Source organism: Augochlora pura, chromosome 11 (assembly GCF_028453695.1).
Source record: "Augochlora pura isolate Apur16 chromosome 11, APUR_v2.2.1, whole genome shotgun sequence".
NCBI lineage: Eukaryota > Metazoa > Arthropoda > Insecta > Hymenoptera > Halictidae > Augochlora > Augochlora pura.
The window spans coordinates 5,327,907-5,346,570 of record NC_135782.1 but is presented as its reverse complement, the minus strand read 5'-3'; the positions used below and the strand labels follow the sequence as shown (position 1 = coordinate 5,346,570).

General features: G+C 49.3%; 1 protein-coding gene across 1 annotated transcript in view; it reads left to right on the top strand.

Annotated features, from left to right (window-relative positions):
• Nucleotides 1-18,664, top strand: part of Ubx (ultrabithorax) — a 175,058-nt gene that overhangs the window by 60,800 nt on the left and 95,594 nt on the right. The window contains exon 2 of the mRNA XM_078194729.1: nucleotides 4,257-4,298. Coding sequence (XP_078050855.1) covers nucleotides 4,257-4,298 — 42 coding nt within the window. The remainder of the gene's footprint in view (nucleotides 1-4,256; nucleotides 4,299-18,664) is intronic.

Genomic DNA, 18,664 nt, shown 5'->3' with positions numbered 1-18,664 from the left:
CCTCCCGCCGACCGACCACCTTCTCCACCGACCCTGTATCGGCAGGCAACGCACGAGCTGTCGATACGACCAATAATCTAATAACCAGTCACCGGCAATGTGTCGTAAGTCACCGGGGTCTGCAGATTTTCGCGGCGTTCGTCGCCGTCGCGAACCAATAATCCATCGTCGCGCCACCCACGCGCCCCGTGGCGACCACCGGCCACCCACCCCCTTTGAATTATCAATTCATCGGTCCTCGAGACAGACGAAAGAAGAACGATCGGAACCGATCGGCTGGCGTCCTTCCATCCGACGAATATGAGATTTCGATCCTGATTTATGCGGCCGTCCGCGTCTCCGGACTGTCTGCGGGTCCGCGGACAATTTTTAATTCAACCAGAGATACGAGAAAAACGCGCGCATTAACGTCGATCCGACGTTAATAAGCAGGCCAATGAATTACCTATTATGAAGTGACGATATATAATCGTCGGGATTGAGAACTTGCATCTCTAGTAGTTCATTCCTCTTCGATTTCCTTGAAAGAGACATTTCCATGGATACAACTGCAAATGATCCCTCGACCATTACCTACCGTACAAACGCAATAAAAAGTCCATCGATCAAGGCTCGCGATAATCGGAACTGTGCGACTGCAACGAGCATTAGCAAAGCGATCGATCATCGAGCAATCGGACCGTGAACGCGATTGCACGGTTTGCTAACGCACTGCAGCCTCGCTGTTGGAAAAAAAGCTTGGCAGAGGACGGTTTTTCTAAAAATCCTAGACCCGATCGAATTACAGAGAGTTACGGGATCGAGATAGCGCGTCGTTGGCCGGTGCATGCGCGCATCTCACGGCCGCGGGCCGCCAAATGATCCAGAACACCGGTGGGAATTGGTTCAGCGTCCAGCCCGGGGGGCAGGGGTTGGCAGGGAGTCGGTCGGGGGTTGTTCGGGGGGAAGGGGTGGTGTGGGGACAGGGCACGGCCAGCAGCGGTGGCAGCGGTTATAACTAACCGAGCTGATCTACGACCTGTTTAGTAGTTCTATATCAGCGCTGCACCATGCTTCGGTACACGCAATCGAATTGCCTCCTCTGCCGATAGTATCTGACTTAAGTAGGTAACCATCGCGCGTTCAGGCGCTCGCGATCACGCTCGGGATCACGCTCGCCGTCGCGCCTGCGCCCGCGCGCGATCTCCCGAGCTCTCTCGAGCGCTTGCCGTCCCCGCGGAGACGCATAAATAGCGGCCATAGAGCGGTGCACGTGCGCAAATAACTGGAATATGGATGACAGAGCGTGCGGCCAGCCCGGAAAGAAGTTGTTCCTAGATGCTAGATTGCTCGGGCCAATACCTTCGTACCTCTCGACGCTTGTAAACGCCCCCTCTTTCTCTCTTTCTGCGCGCTGTGTCTGTCCATCCCTTTCTCTCTCTCTGCCTCTCTTTCCCTTTCTTTCTCTGTCTCGATGTCGGCTACCCAACTCCCAAGCCAGCAACATTATACTTTCAATAGGGTTGCTTTACGATCGTGACTAACTAGCCCGGTTACACGATAAACGAGTTAATGATTGATGTAACCGAAGCGCTGTAATTCGAGCCGAGCCGGCCGGCCCGAGGCTCGCCAATTGATTACGCTATTCTGTTATTGCGACGAGTCGGGCCGAGTGCCGAGCGGCGCGACGCGTCGCGGCAAGCATAATTGCCCGGTTCTGCCCGGCGAGTCGTTCGACAATTGAAATTTCCCATTTCGAGCAATTTGGTTAATCCTTTTCGCTGATGATCGCGTGCATTAACCATGTCCCGGGCAAATTAGGCGGGCCACCCCCCCCGGTCCGATCGATCAATCGTTATCGCGTGCCGCGAGCACCGTCGAGGACGTGTGCGTCCCGATTGTCTCTCCGCGGGCACCGCGATCCAACGATCTCACTCTCTCTCTCCCTTGGCCCTCCCACGGGGTACTCGCCTTAATCCCGACCGGTTCCCCCGTGCTCGTCTGCTACCCGGCCGTTTTCGCGATTTTATGGACGCTAATTTATCGGCGTTCCGTGAGTCCTGACAATTCGTCGATCGAATGCCTGAAACCCTCGGCCTCGTTGCCGGCATCGTGACCGGCTACCTATCCCGGGCAAACGGAGAGAGGATCGTTTACCGCTGTTAGATCAGCGGTCGCGGTTGGTCAACCGATCGATAAGCCGTGGTCGACGATTAACTATTCATAGCGCGAGCGAGTGACAAGCTAAATAGACACCGAGGGCCGAAGATGAAGCACCGGATTAGAACCGAGAGAGCCCGCTTAACGGAGCTCGCCGCTGCCGCGGTAATTGTCCGGCGTAAGAAACGTTTCCACCGGGACTGGCCACCGCCGCACACGGGCACAGACGACGTTTTAATTCCTCCGTTATCCGCAATCTTTAATGCGCGGCATTAACCGCGAGATCTCGTAGCCCGAAAGCCAGAAATGTCCGACGTCACGCGACTAGGGAATTGCTATGAGCCACATACGCTCGTACGGCCTCTTATTTCTGTCTCTCGCTCTCTCTCTCTCTCTCTCTCTCTCTCTCTCTCTCTCGTTAGCATACGTTAGCCCTTTCATAGCCGGCTGCGGTATTGCTCAAATAATGGCACAAGATTGGCTCCGTTTTTGGGCCGGGAATTCGAGTTTATAGCCGCTCGGAGACACGCCGTGTGCGGAGCCGCAATGATTTCTGCCGGTTATTGCCGGCCACCATAAAGATGGGACACGGCGAGTATCATCGCGCGGCCAGGCACCGGGGCCCTGAAATAGGCAAAGGTAAACTTCAATTTCAGCGGAACGTATTTCATAATTATTACTGGGCTGCGGGCCTTCGCGCGACTGCAAATTCCTCTGCGCTAATTTATGGTAAACGGAACATTCGACGGGGTCCCTCAGCCTCCTCGGCGCTCTATCTTCTTCCGAAGGAGATACGAATCTCGTGAATGGTCTCCGAAGATTTTTTATACATAGTTCTGAAGAGTTTCCCAGTTCTTTGTACTAATACACGTGTACGAGAATAAGTAATACACTTTATATATTATTTATATATTTTATTGTGATGTAAGAACGTAAAAAGTGCATACGCGTGCATCAGTATTCAGTAGCGTTTATAATGCATTTAATGAATCAGTTAACTATGTAAGAAACTGAAATCTATTACACGCTATACCATTTTATTATACTCGTCCGACTGCTATACAAAATCTCCTTTTTTCGTAAGCTAAGGTGTTTTACTCGTGTACACGAATGAAACTGATTATAAATTATAATTAAAGATAGAGGATGAAGGGAAAGATAGAAATCGGCGAGAACGTCGACGGAGCGCGCGTTCCTGTCACTCGCTCGGATCCGCGCGCGTGTATCGTCATTCTCGCTTGGCGAGAGATCGAATGCATAATGAGGGAAAGGAGATTAAACGCCGCGCCTCGTTGAAACACGGGCGCGCATTTGTCGATGTCTAATAGAATATTAACGAACACAATCCGTGGCGTTCGTTGGTGCGTCGGTGCAGCGCGGAAAACGCATTCAGTAGCTCATCGATCGACGTTTCATCACGGGCACGGAATTGCCATCGAAATGAAAAACAAGGGGCCGGAGGGAGGGGCGGGAGTGAGAACTCCGACGGGGGAAGGGGGCGGTCGGACTGGACGGGTCTCTCTCGCCCGCGAAGGGGGTGGACAGTGACGTCGTTAATTGTGCGAATCGCCGTCCGATCGCCGGGGATATTTTTAAATATGAATCCTCGATCTAGAAATTGAACTATCCGATAGAAAATTGTGTTGTCCGCTCGCGAAAATATCGCCCGGGGCCCGTCGAATGGCTAAGTACGATTTGTGGCTTCATTTATGACGGCCCGGGCACGAGTAACTCTCATTCGTTCGGTTTTAAAATGTTCCGGGGGATCGATCGATCCTCCCGTGCCGGCATTATACGCAGCCGGGGGGTGGCGCGAGGGGTGGGTGGGGGGGGGGGCTGCTTAAACAGTTCGGGGATTTACGGTGTTTCGCGCACTCGGTGATCAGTTTTTCGACGAATAATTCAAAAGCTGACGCCTCTTATTATATGTACGCGCCCGCTCCCTCTTCTACACCCCTCGCCTGTAGTCACATACCACCCACCCCTTCTCGATATGTCGATTCTCGACTGATTTATATTCGATTCGTTCCCGGCGGGGTCCGTTCCCCTTCCGCGCGCTGCCCCCGCGGAGCACACGGAGCAAAAGTTTTCACGCGGACTTTCCTTTTCTGTTGCAGGTAAGGAAGATATTGCTAAGCCGCATTGGACATGGTTGCAAGGTGAGTTGTGCTTTCTTAAAACTTGTTTAAGAACGCTTCGTAAACTCGAGCTCTCCACGCCCGGCCGCCCCCCCGGCACGATGGCGTCAACGGTTACCAACGCGTTCGCTGACTCCTCGCTGGGAATGTCGAGGAAACGGTAGCAGGGTTTGCCGAACAATACAATTGACAAATTGCACATTTTTCTGCTTTCCAGAAAGTATTTTATCGCGTCGAATATTTTTAGCGATCGCGGCGGTCGGACATTTATTTAATCATTCTTCGCATTGAAATACCTTCGTTGCGTTTGCGGGCTCGAACGGATCGTTCGCAGTTTACAATCCCGTAGCTGACTAATTTCGTGTAATTCGTTTCGAGCACGACGCCCGAAATTGGAATAACTTCGATATCGACTGCGATATTCGATTTAAAATTTATTCAGCATCGACGGCGCCGTCCTAAAATTGTTTGCGGACCAACTAAATTCCTCTAGGCCGGTCGCAGCCATGGTAGAGATTGTCGGGCCAGGATTTCCAAATTCGTTTCGACGGCGAAGCGGTGGCGGAGAGTTTTGGGGGGGTCAGCGGGCGCGTTAATTGAAGCCTGTAACGAAAGCCGATTGAAATCATCGTGGCGTTGGATCGACAACCGAGGCCTCGAGTCGATGAAGCCCTTGCCGTTGGTCGACAGCGAGGCCCGAGGGGTGTTCCGAACAGAATTCCGAAGTTTCGTGCCGAATTCGGATCGTGCGTGTCAGAGGTAGATTTATACGGGGCGAGGCGTACCCGCGCGCAGATGCTGCGGGGGTACCCCTCGAGTTTCCTCGAATTCGGTTTGGTCCTGCGGCATTCTCCGGCGACACGGGAGGCGAGCTTCCAAGAATAAAGAGTCGTGGGGTGAATTTTCATCGTCGGAGTCTCCCGCTCCGAAGGTTCCTCCCCCCATCGAGCCCCCGGCGACTCTCTTTCTCCGGGACGAGGAACTCTTTCCCTCACAAGACGATCCATAGAGAGAAGGAAAGAAAGAGAGACAGAGAGAGAGAGAGAGAGAGAGAGCGAGCGAGAGGGCGACAGAGAGAAAGAGGGAAGGAGAGAAGGATCGCGAAGAACAGCTGCGAGCGTCTCTTGACGACGCGACGGGAGGAACACACACCGTATGTTTCTCTTTTTCTCGAGAAACGAGAGAAAAAAGGGAAGACGAGGCAGGTTCACCGCGAGAGAACGTGTAGCGGGATCCCGTTTGGTTTGGGAGCGACACAGGGGGGGGAGCGGAGTCGGAGGGAGGGCCAACGGAGGAGCCAAGAGCGAGACGGAGAGAGAGAGAGAGAGAAAGAGGGAGAGAGAGAGAGCGCGGGTGAGCGCGAGGGAGGAAGAGAGAAAGGGAAAGAGGGAGAAACAGAGAGAATACAGAACGATGCCTTCGAGGGTGATCAATAAATATTGGCTCTCGGGGGTGAAATTGGGGTAGCCGGGTAGGGCGTCGGGAGGGTGAGGGAGGAAGGACAGTCGTGCTGCTGCGGTTGCCGCCCCCTTTCCTATGGCACACGACGTATGGCAGATATAACCACTTGGTATAGGCAATGGAGAATCGCTCATGGACCGTAATTCCCTCAGACTTTCTGATCGATACTCACTTTAGGCCATCCGGGGGTGTACGAAAAACGCGGAAAGGCGGCCGATCGCGAGCGCCACCGCCGCGGATTTACGAGGGAAACTGGCAGAACGACCACCCTCCCCCGCCCGAACCCGAGAAAAATTCGATAGCGCCGCGACAGTTTCGCGCATCCACCATCCGCCATAAGTCGAATCCTATATGGAAATTCTCCGTGGGATAGATGTAGCGCCGATATCAGAGCCTCGATTCCACGGGTCCTGTATTCCCCCGATTGCCCGGCCCCCGTCCAGGGATTTCGTTCCGCTTGTTCCCCTTGTACACACACGCTGAAATGATTCGCGAGCTCCCAGAGAGATACACAGAGATACAGAGAGAGAGAGAGAGAGAGAGAGGGAGAGAGAGACAGATCGATCCCGTTAATTACCCGGTTAATTCGATACCGAATCACCGCTCCGAGGAACGGCTTCGATCGGGTGCCACGACCAAGGATTAAAGGGCTGAAGGATGACGGGCAAGCATCTCGAGGGTTGCTCGACTCGATGGACCGCATGATCGAAGCTTCGATGGCTTATCCGGACCCGGGTCGACTCTTTGTCAGCAGATGCTTTCCATTCGACGGATATTATTAGGGGATGTTTAGTCTCGCGGAAGAGACACAACTTTATTGAATGTAATCGTGCTTAACGATCGTTGTTCATTTATTATTGCGTTCTGTACTCGGATAATTAGTCAATTGATTTTTATCGCTCGACTAGGAGGTCCAGAAGGGTTGGTTCTTGTGTATTCCTTGACCTCGGAATTTGTTTTTCGACCCTCGAATTGTTCTTCTTCTTTTCCGTCTTCACTCTTATCCATATTATTCATTACTTTTTCTTACTTGTTCGACTAATTAATAGTTTAGTTTAATATTAGTGTAATATTAATATTCAACCCTTAGAGACGTATTTATAATCGTGATTTATTTACAAGACCGTCTTAAACATGGTATTAAGACGCCACCCAGATTCACAGACGGTTCTTGAGATTCTTCTCGACAACATTCTCGAGCTCTGCCTTCGCGAAGACGATCTTATTTGAGTACGATTAATCTAGGTCGCGTCTTAAGACCATGCTTAAGACGGTCTTATAAATAAAACTCGACTACGAATTCGGCTCTTAGACGTTCCTCCTGTTTTTCAGTTTGAAATATATTATGCTCAGACGTTATCCGAGACGCTGTCTCTATTTTCAATACATATTTCTTTCCGGTAATGGAACGCTCGCCGAACGGTACGCCAGAAAATTGCCAAACGAATCAGAAACGTCGTAGAACATCGAAGAAATTATTCCGCCCCATAAGGATCGTTCATTGGCAAGAGGAAAAGAAGCGCCCCCTCCCCTCCGGTAACAAGATTCGAAGGGTCCTCAAGGGTTGTAAGACCGGGTCGGATTAATTCGCGGCAGCTAGTGAAATTTGGCTCGATCCCTCTACCAATTGTCTACGCCATCTTCCGGTCTCCGCTAAATAGAAATCCTCGTGCCTTGTCCGTGGAGAGGTTTCCGTGAATTCGGTTAGAATTTGGATGAGGAAACTGGATGCTTCCCGAGGCGTGAAATGGCTGCGTTAACCGCTTGCACGAGCTGAAACCCCGCGCGCAAGGAAAGGGGCGGACGGTCTCCTCCTCTTTCCCCGTTCCTATCTCCACGGCCGAGACTCTTCTCTCCCGTTCTCTGTCTCTCGCCCAGCGCGGCTCCTCTCTCCCCCCTTGTTCCTCTTATTCTATTCTTTTCGGTGCTTCCGGCCAGAGACAACGTTGTTTAGTAATACGATGCTTCAGACTGCACCGGGAGGGTCGTAATAGAATTTATGCGTTTCGGGCTTTTCCGTTATTCTTTACGGCTACTCCGCCATGATGGTCCTGTTAATCACGACGCGATCGTATCGGCGCTCTTTTTACATTTATATTAAGCTCCGTTCTCGCGGGCGAACGTTATCGTTGCTCGGCTTGCCGCCGAACTTATTTACAACGTCTCGCGCGGAACAAACCTATACTATACGGAGTATCATCCAGGCTACGCGGAGCCTCTTCCCGTTTACGACACGATGAATAACAATGGACAGTGAAAGAATCTCCGTGCGAAAGCTCTCCTCGAACGCCGCGCACTTCGTCTCACACCGTACATTCCATTATCCGTTATTGACTTTTTTCTTTTTCTCGAGGATCGAAGGCGTGTCCCAGGATAAACAGCCGCCGCGGTCTTTATGCAACCCCCGTACAGCGTGCGGCTCCACCCCGATATTTATTAACTATAAATTGACCGGAATGCGATCCTATTTGAAATTCCCGCGGATATTTCAAGCCGAGCGGAATGAGCGGACGGATTTGCCACCCCAGAAGGCGCGAGAGCAATCTTTCTCCTCCACCCCTTGTTACTACAACCCCCGTAGCTCCTCTCCACCACTCCTCTTGTTTCTCAGGGGGGGCGGAACGGGGCTGGAGGATTTTCGGGCGCTTCGAACACGCGGGATAAGCAATATCATCGTCCAGATCTCACCGAGAGGTATAAGACGAGAGTTATGCGAGCCGCTATGCGCGAGGGAATCGTAGATCAGCGGCCGGGACGTCTGCAGGGACGAGGCGGACGTGAACGAACGAAGAACCACCGCCATCATCCCCGTACAACCCCCTTTCGTTCTTCCACGACCCCACCTTTCTTCCAAACCAACCCCCTGTCTACCGCCATCCCTCTCTCTTTTTCTCCCTCTCTCCGTCTATCTACCCCGAGGTCGACGCCAGTCTCTCTTCCTCTCGGCGCTCGTATCGCGATATCTTCGAGACACAGCCGAGAGGGTCCTTTGTGTATACATGTTTGTCTTTGCACGTTCGCACAGGTTGCTTCATAACGCGAGTCTTCAGCATCTGCTGCCAGGATCTTTTTATTTTCGGGGAAATTTTGGTGATGCTTTTCTACAAACCTTTTCCCTGATATGTGGACTATTTGCTACTGCGTCTTTTATTGGTAGGGTGATGGTTTTTAAATTAATTGATTTATTGTTCCTTTTAGTGTCGGCCAAAAGAATCGAGTGTATATGAGCGATATATTCTAAGACTGTTCGATGTAGTTTTAAACATTCGGTAATACTTGATAATTGGGAAAGTGATACAGAAAGAAGAAATGAAACTCTTATTTATTGATAATATCGCAGCCAACGATGTTACATCATACTATGATAAATAGTAGTTCATACGAATAAAATATCAACCCCCAAAAGAATTCTAACGAAATTCACCGGTCCCCGAGGTTAACGTTTCCCGAATTATGAAGCACCCTGTAGAGAGGACCGGAGCCGTACACTTGCAGCGAACCATGGTGTCGCGCGTGTCCGCGATAGAGCGTGTATATCATCGATAGTATACCTACGTAAAATGCCAAAGGGAGCGGATAAGGCGACGCGGGGAGGTCCAAGTACGAGTGTACACACAATACTGGGTGTGGCATCCAGGCTGAACTATTATTTTACCCGACGGAGGTGTATTACGGCTCTCCGCGAGACGGGGGAAACTCGAACACCGCTCGACACGCGCGTGTAATTCTTTCTCGGCTCCGGAATAATCGCTCGCGGAATGTCACTAGTGTCAAACGCCCCTCGACCTCACCCCCTCTTCGTCGTCCAATTCTCCGGCTTTACCCCCGCTCCTGTTTCTCTCGCCACGAGTTTCCCCATTATCTGCTCTTGGATACCGTAAAATCGCTGATCTCTTTCTCTTTGCGAATACGATATTCATCGTTTAAAAAAATTAATTTTCTCAATTTAACACTTAAAATTAATTTTCTAATTTAACACAGCAAAATGTCGGATCACTAATTTTTTGCGTTATTTGCTGCAAAGATTATAATAATACTCGGTAAAAGTCAGATTAAATGTCATTGTGTTTCTTATGGATTAATATAAAATAATTTGTATTTTTGAATTTATATTCTTGAAGAAAATATTCTAAAAGTTGGAATAAAAATATTTTCCATGAAGCAATCTATTACACATCTATAACGTTTAGTACTTTTAGCATTAGAACACAGTTCGTCGATGTTCAGTGTTAATTCAAGTACATAAAGGATTATCGTAATACCTTGATAAAGGATTATGGTAATAAGAAGAGACGAGAGGTCCATAGACCATCTTCGTGCAACACTACTACACGAGAAATATCGTCATGGTAGTTTTATTTAGTCACCGGATTTGGGCGAACACTGTCTCCGCCACAGGATTTCGTATTTTCGTGAGGAGACGGTTTATCCGGAATAGTTAATAAGCTTAGGTAATTGGCCACGGATAAGGTCGGCGTTCCCGTTGTAACGAGAATTAAGAGCAGCGAATGAGCTGGTTCCGTCTCGTGGTAGTGGTACTCTCCTATTTTTTCGCCGGCGGAACGTGAATTAAGTCCCTTCGCTATCTTCAGTCCCCGCGTAAATTACACGAGCTCCATGGAGAGAAATGGCCGCGCCTCTTCTTTTCTCCCACTCCCGGCCCTACGCCCTTTCTCTCTTATCCCTCTGTTCCTCTGTTTATCCGTCCCTGTCCCACCTTTCTCGTTCTCTACTTTATTTACATATAGATACGAAAGCCATTCTGCTGCCCGGGGAAAGCACTTCCCTTTTTATAGGTTTATTCGTTCGGCATCGATAAAATTTGCCGCGAATTATCGCCAGCGAAACGCTCCAGCTAATTTCAATACACGTTTCTCCCGTGCTCTCTCTTTCCTCTCCCGTCCCTTCGTTCGATTTCCTTATCTTGGCAGGGCTCTTTCTCTTGAATTTTTCAATAGCCACGATGTACGCGCGTGTTCCGCCCTTGCCTGTGTGTCTCTTGCGTTGCCGAACCGCTAGATTGGCAAACGTCCACTTCTATAAAATGCATTCGGTTATTCTGCGATCGCGTTGCGGGGAAGCTTCAAGAATTATTTCGGCTCTTGAATCAGTTATTATTTGTGCCGAGGCATTTCTAGGAGATTAGGAAGACTGTCGCATCGTTACTTATTGTCCGCTTCTTGGAGTGATTTATAAGTGTTTTAAAAGTAGGGTAGAATTATTTTTATGGATGCTATTGTGTAGTTTATTATTACAGTGCTAAAGAAATAAATTCTGAAAGGTCAATGAAATAAAGTTTTTGAAAAACCATCTAGAACCTATTAAAATTTATGAAGATGGATATTGTTATTTTCTCTGTCATTAAAAAGAAGCGATATTTTTTCCTATATTTTCCAGAAGATTTTAAGAGAAGAATTTTAATTTTTAAACCTTCATTTCGTTTTAATAAAAATATTTAAAACGATGATTTAAAAATAAACGAGTCTCGCATTCGGCAATTTTATCGAAAAAATATTTGTCGCCGAAGAACGCGGAAATATATATTTAGACGATGACAAATAATAATTGGGGAATAGCCGTGTTCGTCGTATATCGTGGAACGTGTGCGTCTTAGCAATATTGCGGGCCACTAATTCGCGGCGGTGCGCAGCGCAGGCAACTTCGATGCTTCCAAAGGGTTGCGCATAACTCGAAACATATTATGAACGCACACATAAACATCCCTTGGCGTTATCAGTTGTCGGACGCCGGCGCGCCGGATATTGTCGCATCCTCCGTTTTGCTCTCCCTATTACGCGCCGCGGAGCGAGACAGAAACCTGTGTTCGCTCTCCGAACAAAACCCGGCAGGAGCGTGAGAGATGGAGGGGCGCGTTTAAACCCGACGCAACGAGATCCTTAATGATCCGCGATCCGCGAGATAGAATCGGCGCTCCCTGAAACATCGTTCGGCAGCGATCTGTCATTTTTTTGCGCGCCGGTAAATCGATCGTGACGGGACCGCCGATGATTGCTGCGGCATGAACGATCGCCGTCGTCCCGCGTTTAAATCGAATGCGCCGATAAAAGGATTACGGATTTATTACCGTCTGCGGAATAGCGGTGTATACTTAGGGAAACGTGATTTCATTCAGTAAATTCATTTAGATTTTAGTCGGTAAATCGATTTTGCTCTTCTTGGATTAATAGCCGCCGGTAATCGCAGCTATCTCTTCCGGATGTAGCAACGAGCTTTCGCTGGCCTTTTAGCAGAACGAAGTTAAAAATAGCGAAGACGCTTCCGGGGGAACTATGGTCATTTTCTCGGAGGGTTGCACGATTTCACTTTAACGGTTGTCCGCTTTTCCTGCAACGTCGAACGATGTTTTATGCCTGGCGACAAAAGGGACTTTTTTATTGCCTCGAAACTGCGCACCTTTGCCCTGCCAGGGGTGACTGTAAAAAGCTCTAGGAGCCGACTTTCACCGGGGAAAGTCGCAACCTCCCCCGCCATCTAATGGACACCACCGTTTCGGGTACTTTGTTATTTTTCGGAGAGAGAAAAAAACGCTGCTTTTCGGCCGGTGAAAGTTTGGGTCGCTTCCCACACGGTGGTCCTCCCTCTCTCTCTCTCTCTTTCTCTCTTTCAGTTTTTCTCCTATTCCGGATAGGATCTTTTTACCGGTCAGCTTTCTAAATTTCGAACAGCGGCACGGTCAGAAAAAGCAGCACGCTCCCCGAGATAAAAACCTCATTTCGGCGGCCAGATAACATCCGAATATTTATCGCCTTAATTTCAAAACACCTTCTCTTCCATCTCCGAATCGGTCGATTCCCATCGTGAATCTTCCCGGTCTGTTTTCCCTCGTCTCTTATCGCCTCGACTTATCTTTGCGCGTGTTCGCTGCTTCACCTATCATCTCTCCGGTCCGAATCGTTCGTACATGGTTCTCGGCGCGCGCGTTTCGGTGACACGAGCCGATGCCCACCGCGCCGCGTACACGCGGAAAACTATGAAAACGGTCCCTCTCTCTCTCTCTCTCTCTCTCTCTCATAGTTTCGTTTCGTGTACACAGACATTTAAGCATGGTCACGGTGATGCCGTTTTATTGCCCGTAACAACCGCATCGCATAAACCTGGCGAAAGGACCGGAACTACCTGCTGCACCTTAACCTTCTTCTACAATGCTAATTCGCAGCCGGGCAGGCGACTTAATTCTCGAGATTTTTCCTGCGGACCCGGCCCCCGAAATATTCCCGTCCGGAATGTTTTAAAAGATCCTACGTAACATTACCTTCCAGGAGACTTTTGCTAAACCGCTAGACGTGGTCGCAAAATTATTCCTACTACAAAGTTCGTACAGAAAATTCTTTTTGGATAAAGAACGTTTTATCTCGTTCGTTAGACACATTTATCACGTGGTCGGTTGGTCCTGCCATGTACTTGGCCTTATCATAATCTCGATTTTCTAAAAACGACATAGTCATTTTCCTGGGTCTATATTCTGTTCGCTATAATTAGACCATTTCAATTTTATCTCGTCTGGAACATGCATTTTTTGAAATGTTTAACATACATTTTAAACACTTATATTTCTTTTCTATCGCGATGCATGTTTTGAGTATCAAGTGTATCATCTTTGTACTTCTAATCCTTCCTGCCTTATCCAAAAGAATCGCATCGCGTAAATGAGTTTCAAAAGAAAGCGAAGAAGTTCGATCAATAAATTGAATAGGAATTAAAGAAAATAAAGGAACAAGAGATTAAACAACGAAACGAATGAGACGAGTCCCCGATCGGAATACCGGCTATTTCGCAATCGGCGGGGAGAGAGAGTTGGCGGTTTGCGACACCGGGGTAAACAATGAGAAGGCTCGTTGTCTTGGTATTTCTGTGCCGAGTCCTAATTGAATTTCGTCACCAATTAAAACGACCGGGAGAGGAATGCGGTTCGAAATGAACGGAGGAGACTATCCCGGCGGAATCAAGTAGAAGGATATTGCACCGGACGAATGGGTGCGCTAGCGAAGGGTGTCGAAGGGTGGGCGAGGAGCCGTGGGGCTCGGAAAGAGTTAAATCGAGGCCGGTGCGGGGGCGGCCAGCGACGAGCAAATAATCGAGTTTAATTGCAAAACCGTCGGCATGATTTAATTACGCGGCGCCCGCGCAGTTAGATATATATTATGTACCCCCCTCTCGCCTCCCGCACATACAGCCCCCCCCCTCTCTCTCTCTCTTTCTCTCTCTCTCTCTCTCGCTCGCTCTGTCTATCTCTGCACCCTTCGCCCACACCCCGGTTAGATACGTAATAATAAGTGAAGTCACGCGGCGCCGCGAGCCCGCGTGTTCGTTCGAGCAAAGATATCGGCGCGGCGATGTAACTCCCTCGCGCTCTTTCCTTCTTTATTCAGTTTTTAATCGTTCCGCGCCGAATCGGGCAACGCTTCATCGCCTCGCAAATGACGTCTACATATTTTACGAGCGCCGGGATCGAAACGTGAAATATTCACTGCGGCCTTCACCATGACTCATCCGCGCGAACTTTTATTGCCAGCTCGCGCGCGCGCGCGCGCTCGCGATGGCTGAATTACCGGCGTTCTTTTCCAAAAGTCGTTTACTCGAAACTTCGTGTATGCTATCCTCGACATGATGTCGAACTTTCTCGAAGCGGTTCTCGCTCGCGGAAGTTCGTCGTCTCCGTGGATGTCGGGTGTCGGAAAAAATCGTGACGCTTCACGACCCATCGGTTTCACAACCCGCGGGGTCGCAGATATGGGACGGTGTTGAAACGCTAAGTGTGTCAGAGCTAGACCCTTGCCTCCTATCGGTTGCAACAGAATTATCAAATCCTACGACACAGTTACCAAATCGAAGTCGTATTCGGGGCGCGAGCCGCTCGTCGACGAAAAATTAGACTTCGTTAATTCCGTCGCATTTGAATTATTCAATCCGTCAGATTTATTTCTACGACTTTTCCGATAAATACGTAAATTTTATATTCCACTGGTCACTTAGCTTTTGGAATTTTTCAAACATCGCGACGTGCTGTATTTTTCTTTGCCGGCGTTGCAGTGTTTTATTGGATCGAGAAAAAGGGGCTCCGCCGAGCCAATGAATTAGCGGCGCGTCGACTACACACGCCGCATAGCTCCGAAATTAAAATCTCCCTTACAATTGAAAACAGTCGGCGGCGGAGGAGCGTGCGGGTATCGGTAGGGCAGGCGAAATTTATCTGGTCCCGTCGATAAAAATTAGACTCCGGTTCAAGAAAGGGCCGCGGCCAGCCAATTAATTCCGGCGGCCGAGCACGCGCACTTGAACTCGTTAACGATTCCGCGTTTTTCGGCGCGAGTGGTATTATCTGATGTAACAAGGGGGAGAGAGAGAGAGAGAGACGGGGGGCTGTGTCTTGAGGAGAGGCGGTCGCCGTGGAAGGGGCCGAACGAAGAACTGCATTTTTGCATTCCCACGCGAGTTTTTGCGCGCTGCCTGGTCCCGGTCTGGCCAGGGCTGTGTGCGCGCCTCTCGGATCAGCATAAACGTGTGCAACGTGGAAGCGCTCGGCCCCGAAGAATATCGCGGGAGATCACGAAAGAGGGAACACGCCCGGAGTTTCGTCGAGTGGTGGACTCGTTTGCACCGGTGCATTCGAAACCCCGGCCGTATCACGCGGCAAACGTGGCTCTGCCCCCACCTTCCTCTCTCTCTCTCTCTCTCTTTCTCTCTCCATCTACCCGAGCCCCTCTTCTGCCTCTGCCACCCGACCCGTTTCAACCCTTCTTCCAAGAGGCGGCCTTATCTCTGGTTGGTTTTTGTCCGACTGCAGTAGCATGGCAACACGCGATGCAACGTTTCGCGCGAGACCAACCTGCGACAGGAGATTTCCGGCTGATATCGTTAGCCCGTAGCACGCGAGCACGACGAATCCCCTTTTCCAGACCTGAACCGAGATTGATGGCGCCCGCATCCAGGGCCCCGATCCGATTTTATGAGCTGTTGACGACACCTACTGCACGGGGCACACGGCCCTCTCCCGGATAAATAGAACGGCCGGGCCGACTCCGCGACGCGACACGCGATCCCCTTTCGAGGACTTCATTTTTCCGTGGACGCGCCCCGCCTGATTTACCTGCGGGACCTGCTCCGCTGGGCCCTCTTCCAGACACTGCTGAACACAGCTAGTCCGCTCGCCACATTGCATTATTGATCGGCTGATCCAGTTCGATAGGCATCTTGAAATCAACTTGCCAGGAAAGACTCGTGTAACCCTTTGTCCTACGATTTCTTTTATAGCTGAGTTAATTAACACTTCTTTATCACGAGACTGCCGATTTCATGCATTTGTGACTACGAAGAGAGAATGTAATTTGAGAAAATAGAAAAGTGTCGTCCTGATAGAATTGTTGAAGAACGGAAGATATTCCTAATTGGTTCTTGCGTTTAGATTCTTATTAAAAATTCACAGTCTATATGTCGCTAATAATAATTGTTGTATGCCAAGCTCTGCTTTAATGTCGCAATATTGCTGATAGAAGAGCAGGATTTCAACCTGTTCCCTGCCTCAAAAATGTCTGCGAAGCATACACAGTTGCACAACTTAATTTACAAAAATCAGAAACAAAAAGTAGATTTTCATCACTGGAGAAATAATTCGACGAACGATACGATCGCTTGACGAGACAAAAGTTTAATTAGTCCTCCCCTTTTATTTCTCTGCAGCACGATAACTATCATAATTCTGCCATAACGAATTAACGAAACAGTCTTCATAATTATATTCTCCTTGGCACGTTGCTCACCACTTTTCCGCAGCGCATCTCCAAAAGGCGTGACTCGTAACGAATTAATAAAACTATCAGTAAAGCGTACAGGCCGCTCTGGTCTGCAATCCAAGTCGTTACAAAGTGTTTCAAAATTTCCAATCGGGTCGCAGCCTTTCCGCAGCCTACAATTAATATTCCCCGCAAGAAGAGCATTTCAACGGTTAACGAGGTTATTAATTACGGCGGTGCGCCGGGATGGTGTTCTTTTTTTAATCAAACCAGCGCGAGCCGACCCGTATCTGAAACGCGTCCTGAGTTACTCAGTTCCACGCCGACCGGAGATCCCCGCCGATTACGGCTACAAGAAAACGTAATTAACTTCTGAGCGGTTATAAACGTCACGGCTGTGATATCTCAAGCAACCAGTGACGTCGCCAGATGATATCAATGAAATATTGAAAAAAACGCTACGCGTCGTGGGGCGGCCATTCTGGGCGAGTCCGGCCGGCACCGTGGAAACGATACGATCGCGCGAGCGTTTTTTATATGTACGGCAGTCGATGCCGCAGTGCTCCAGATATGTGTATTATGGTAATTTCATTGTCATAAGGCGCGCACGAAGGACGCGAAAATTAACGTTCATCGACGCGGGGCGGAAACGTCCGCGCTGCTGCACCTTTTCGAGTAGGAAAGGTGTTGCTGAAAAATACGGCGACGCGCGCTGCAATTCGACCGGTGAATTAATTAAGGATCGATCGCTCGCGATGTCTGGGATCGACACACAGCGGTGCGGGATCGCGAGCGTAGATTGCGTAATCATCAGTTCCACGGGCATAACTCGGCCCGATAGCGTGGCCGGGTTTCTTGCGCGCGCGGCGCGGAGGCTTTTGCACATCGTTCCCGGTCTCGCGACCGTAACAACGTGCTCGGCCCGGCAAAACACCGCGTAAAATAGCGCCGGAGAATTATCATCAGCGGTTGAACAATGGAGTAACAAACGGACGGGCCGAGTTATGGGACGCGGTAACTGGGATCCCGTGGAAATAACAGGGAAACGCGGAGACGGGACGGAGTCGTGGATCTCGCGCGCGTTTTCTTCTTCCCCGCGATACGCTATTATTCGAAAGCACGTCCGCGACTATCAACGACCTCTAATGGATCTGTCGCTAGACGATGGACGCGGCCGCGAAGCAGGCCAAGAAAAGTCCAACAAGGAAAAGAATCCAGGAGGAACACACGCGCCGTCTTGGAAACAAAATCTATCGCTACCTACGCTCGAATGTATTCAACGGTACACCGCCGCCATTCGTTCCCTGCCCCTCTTTCTTCCCGCGCTACGATTCGACATCGTTCTAGACCGATGTATCTTTATCGAACCTTTTAAATTACCAGACGAAGTTTCAGGCGTTTCCGAGTCGCGGCAGGCCTCTCTCTAGGCCGGCGTTGCCGAGCAGAAACCCGACGGGTATTAATCATTCCGTGTTCCCAGATTTTTTTTCTCGTGCGCGCAACAAGATCGGTAAAGCAATTTTCGATCGGCTCTTAATGGAGAGGTTCGTGCTGCAGAGAAAGGATTCCATGAAGAAGTTGTTTCGCCGAGAAAAACTCCGTAATGGCGTCGATCGTAACCTCGAACTTTAAATCGTTCCACCTTCTCGAGAATGAAACTGCAGCTGTCGGGTTCTTTACGCATTTGTGCATGCCGGTGCAGCGCGCGCGATCGTGAGTATCTAGAGGGCAACACAGAACGATCCTGCACGTTGCTTGTATCCATGGGGAATTTTTTTGATCGAATAATTGTGTTCCTCTCATCGGATTTTCATGAAGTCGTCGAAGCAGTTGCGTGTGCACGCTGATTTATCTCTACGTACAGCTCGGTTTAAAAAAGGTCTGAGGCAACATTCATTCCGCTTCAAAATGAATTAATTGTTTTATAGCTAGACCGCGAGTTTTATGCATTTATGAGTTGAATTTGGGTTGGTTCCGCTTGAAACGGTAGATTTATGGTAAAAATATGTAGCTGAAATATGAAATTGCGAAGATACAAGAATTTAATGATATAGTTATACTAATTTAAGTTGATTGGAGTAATTAAAAGAAGCAATTCTTATTTATTTAATATTTATTTCTCACGATCGTTATCTGAGAATATAAAATATTTTTAAATGACTTACGGTTCCTGAA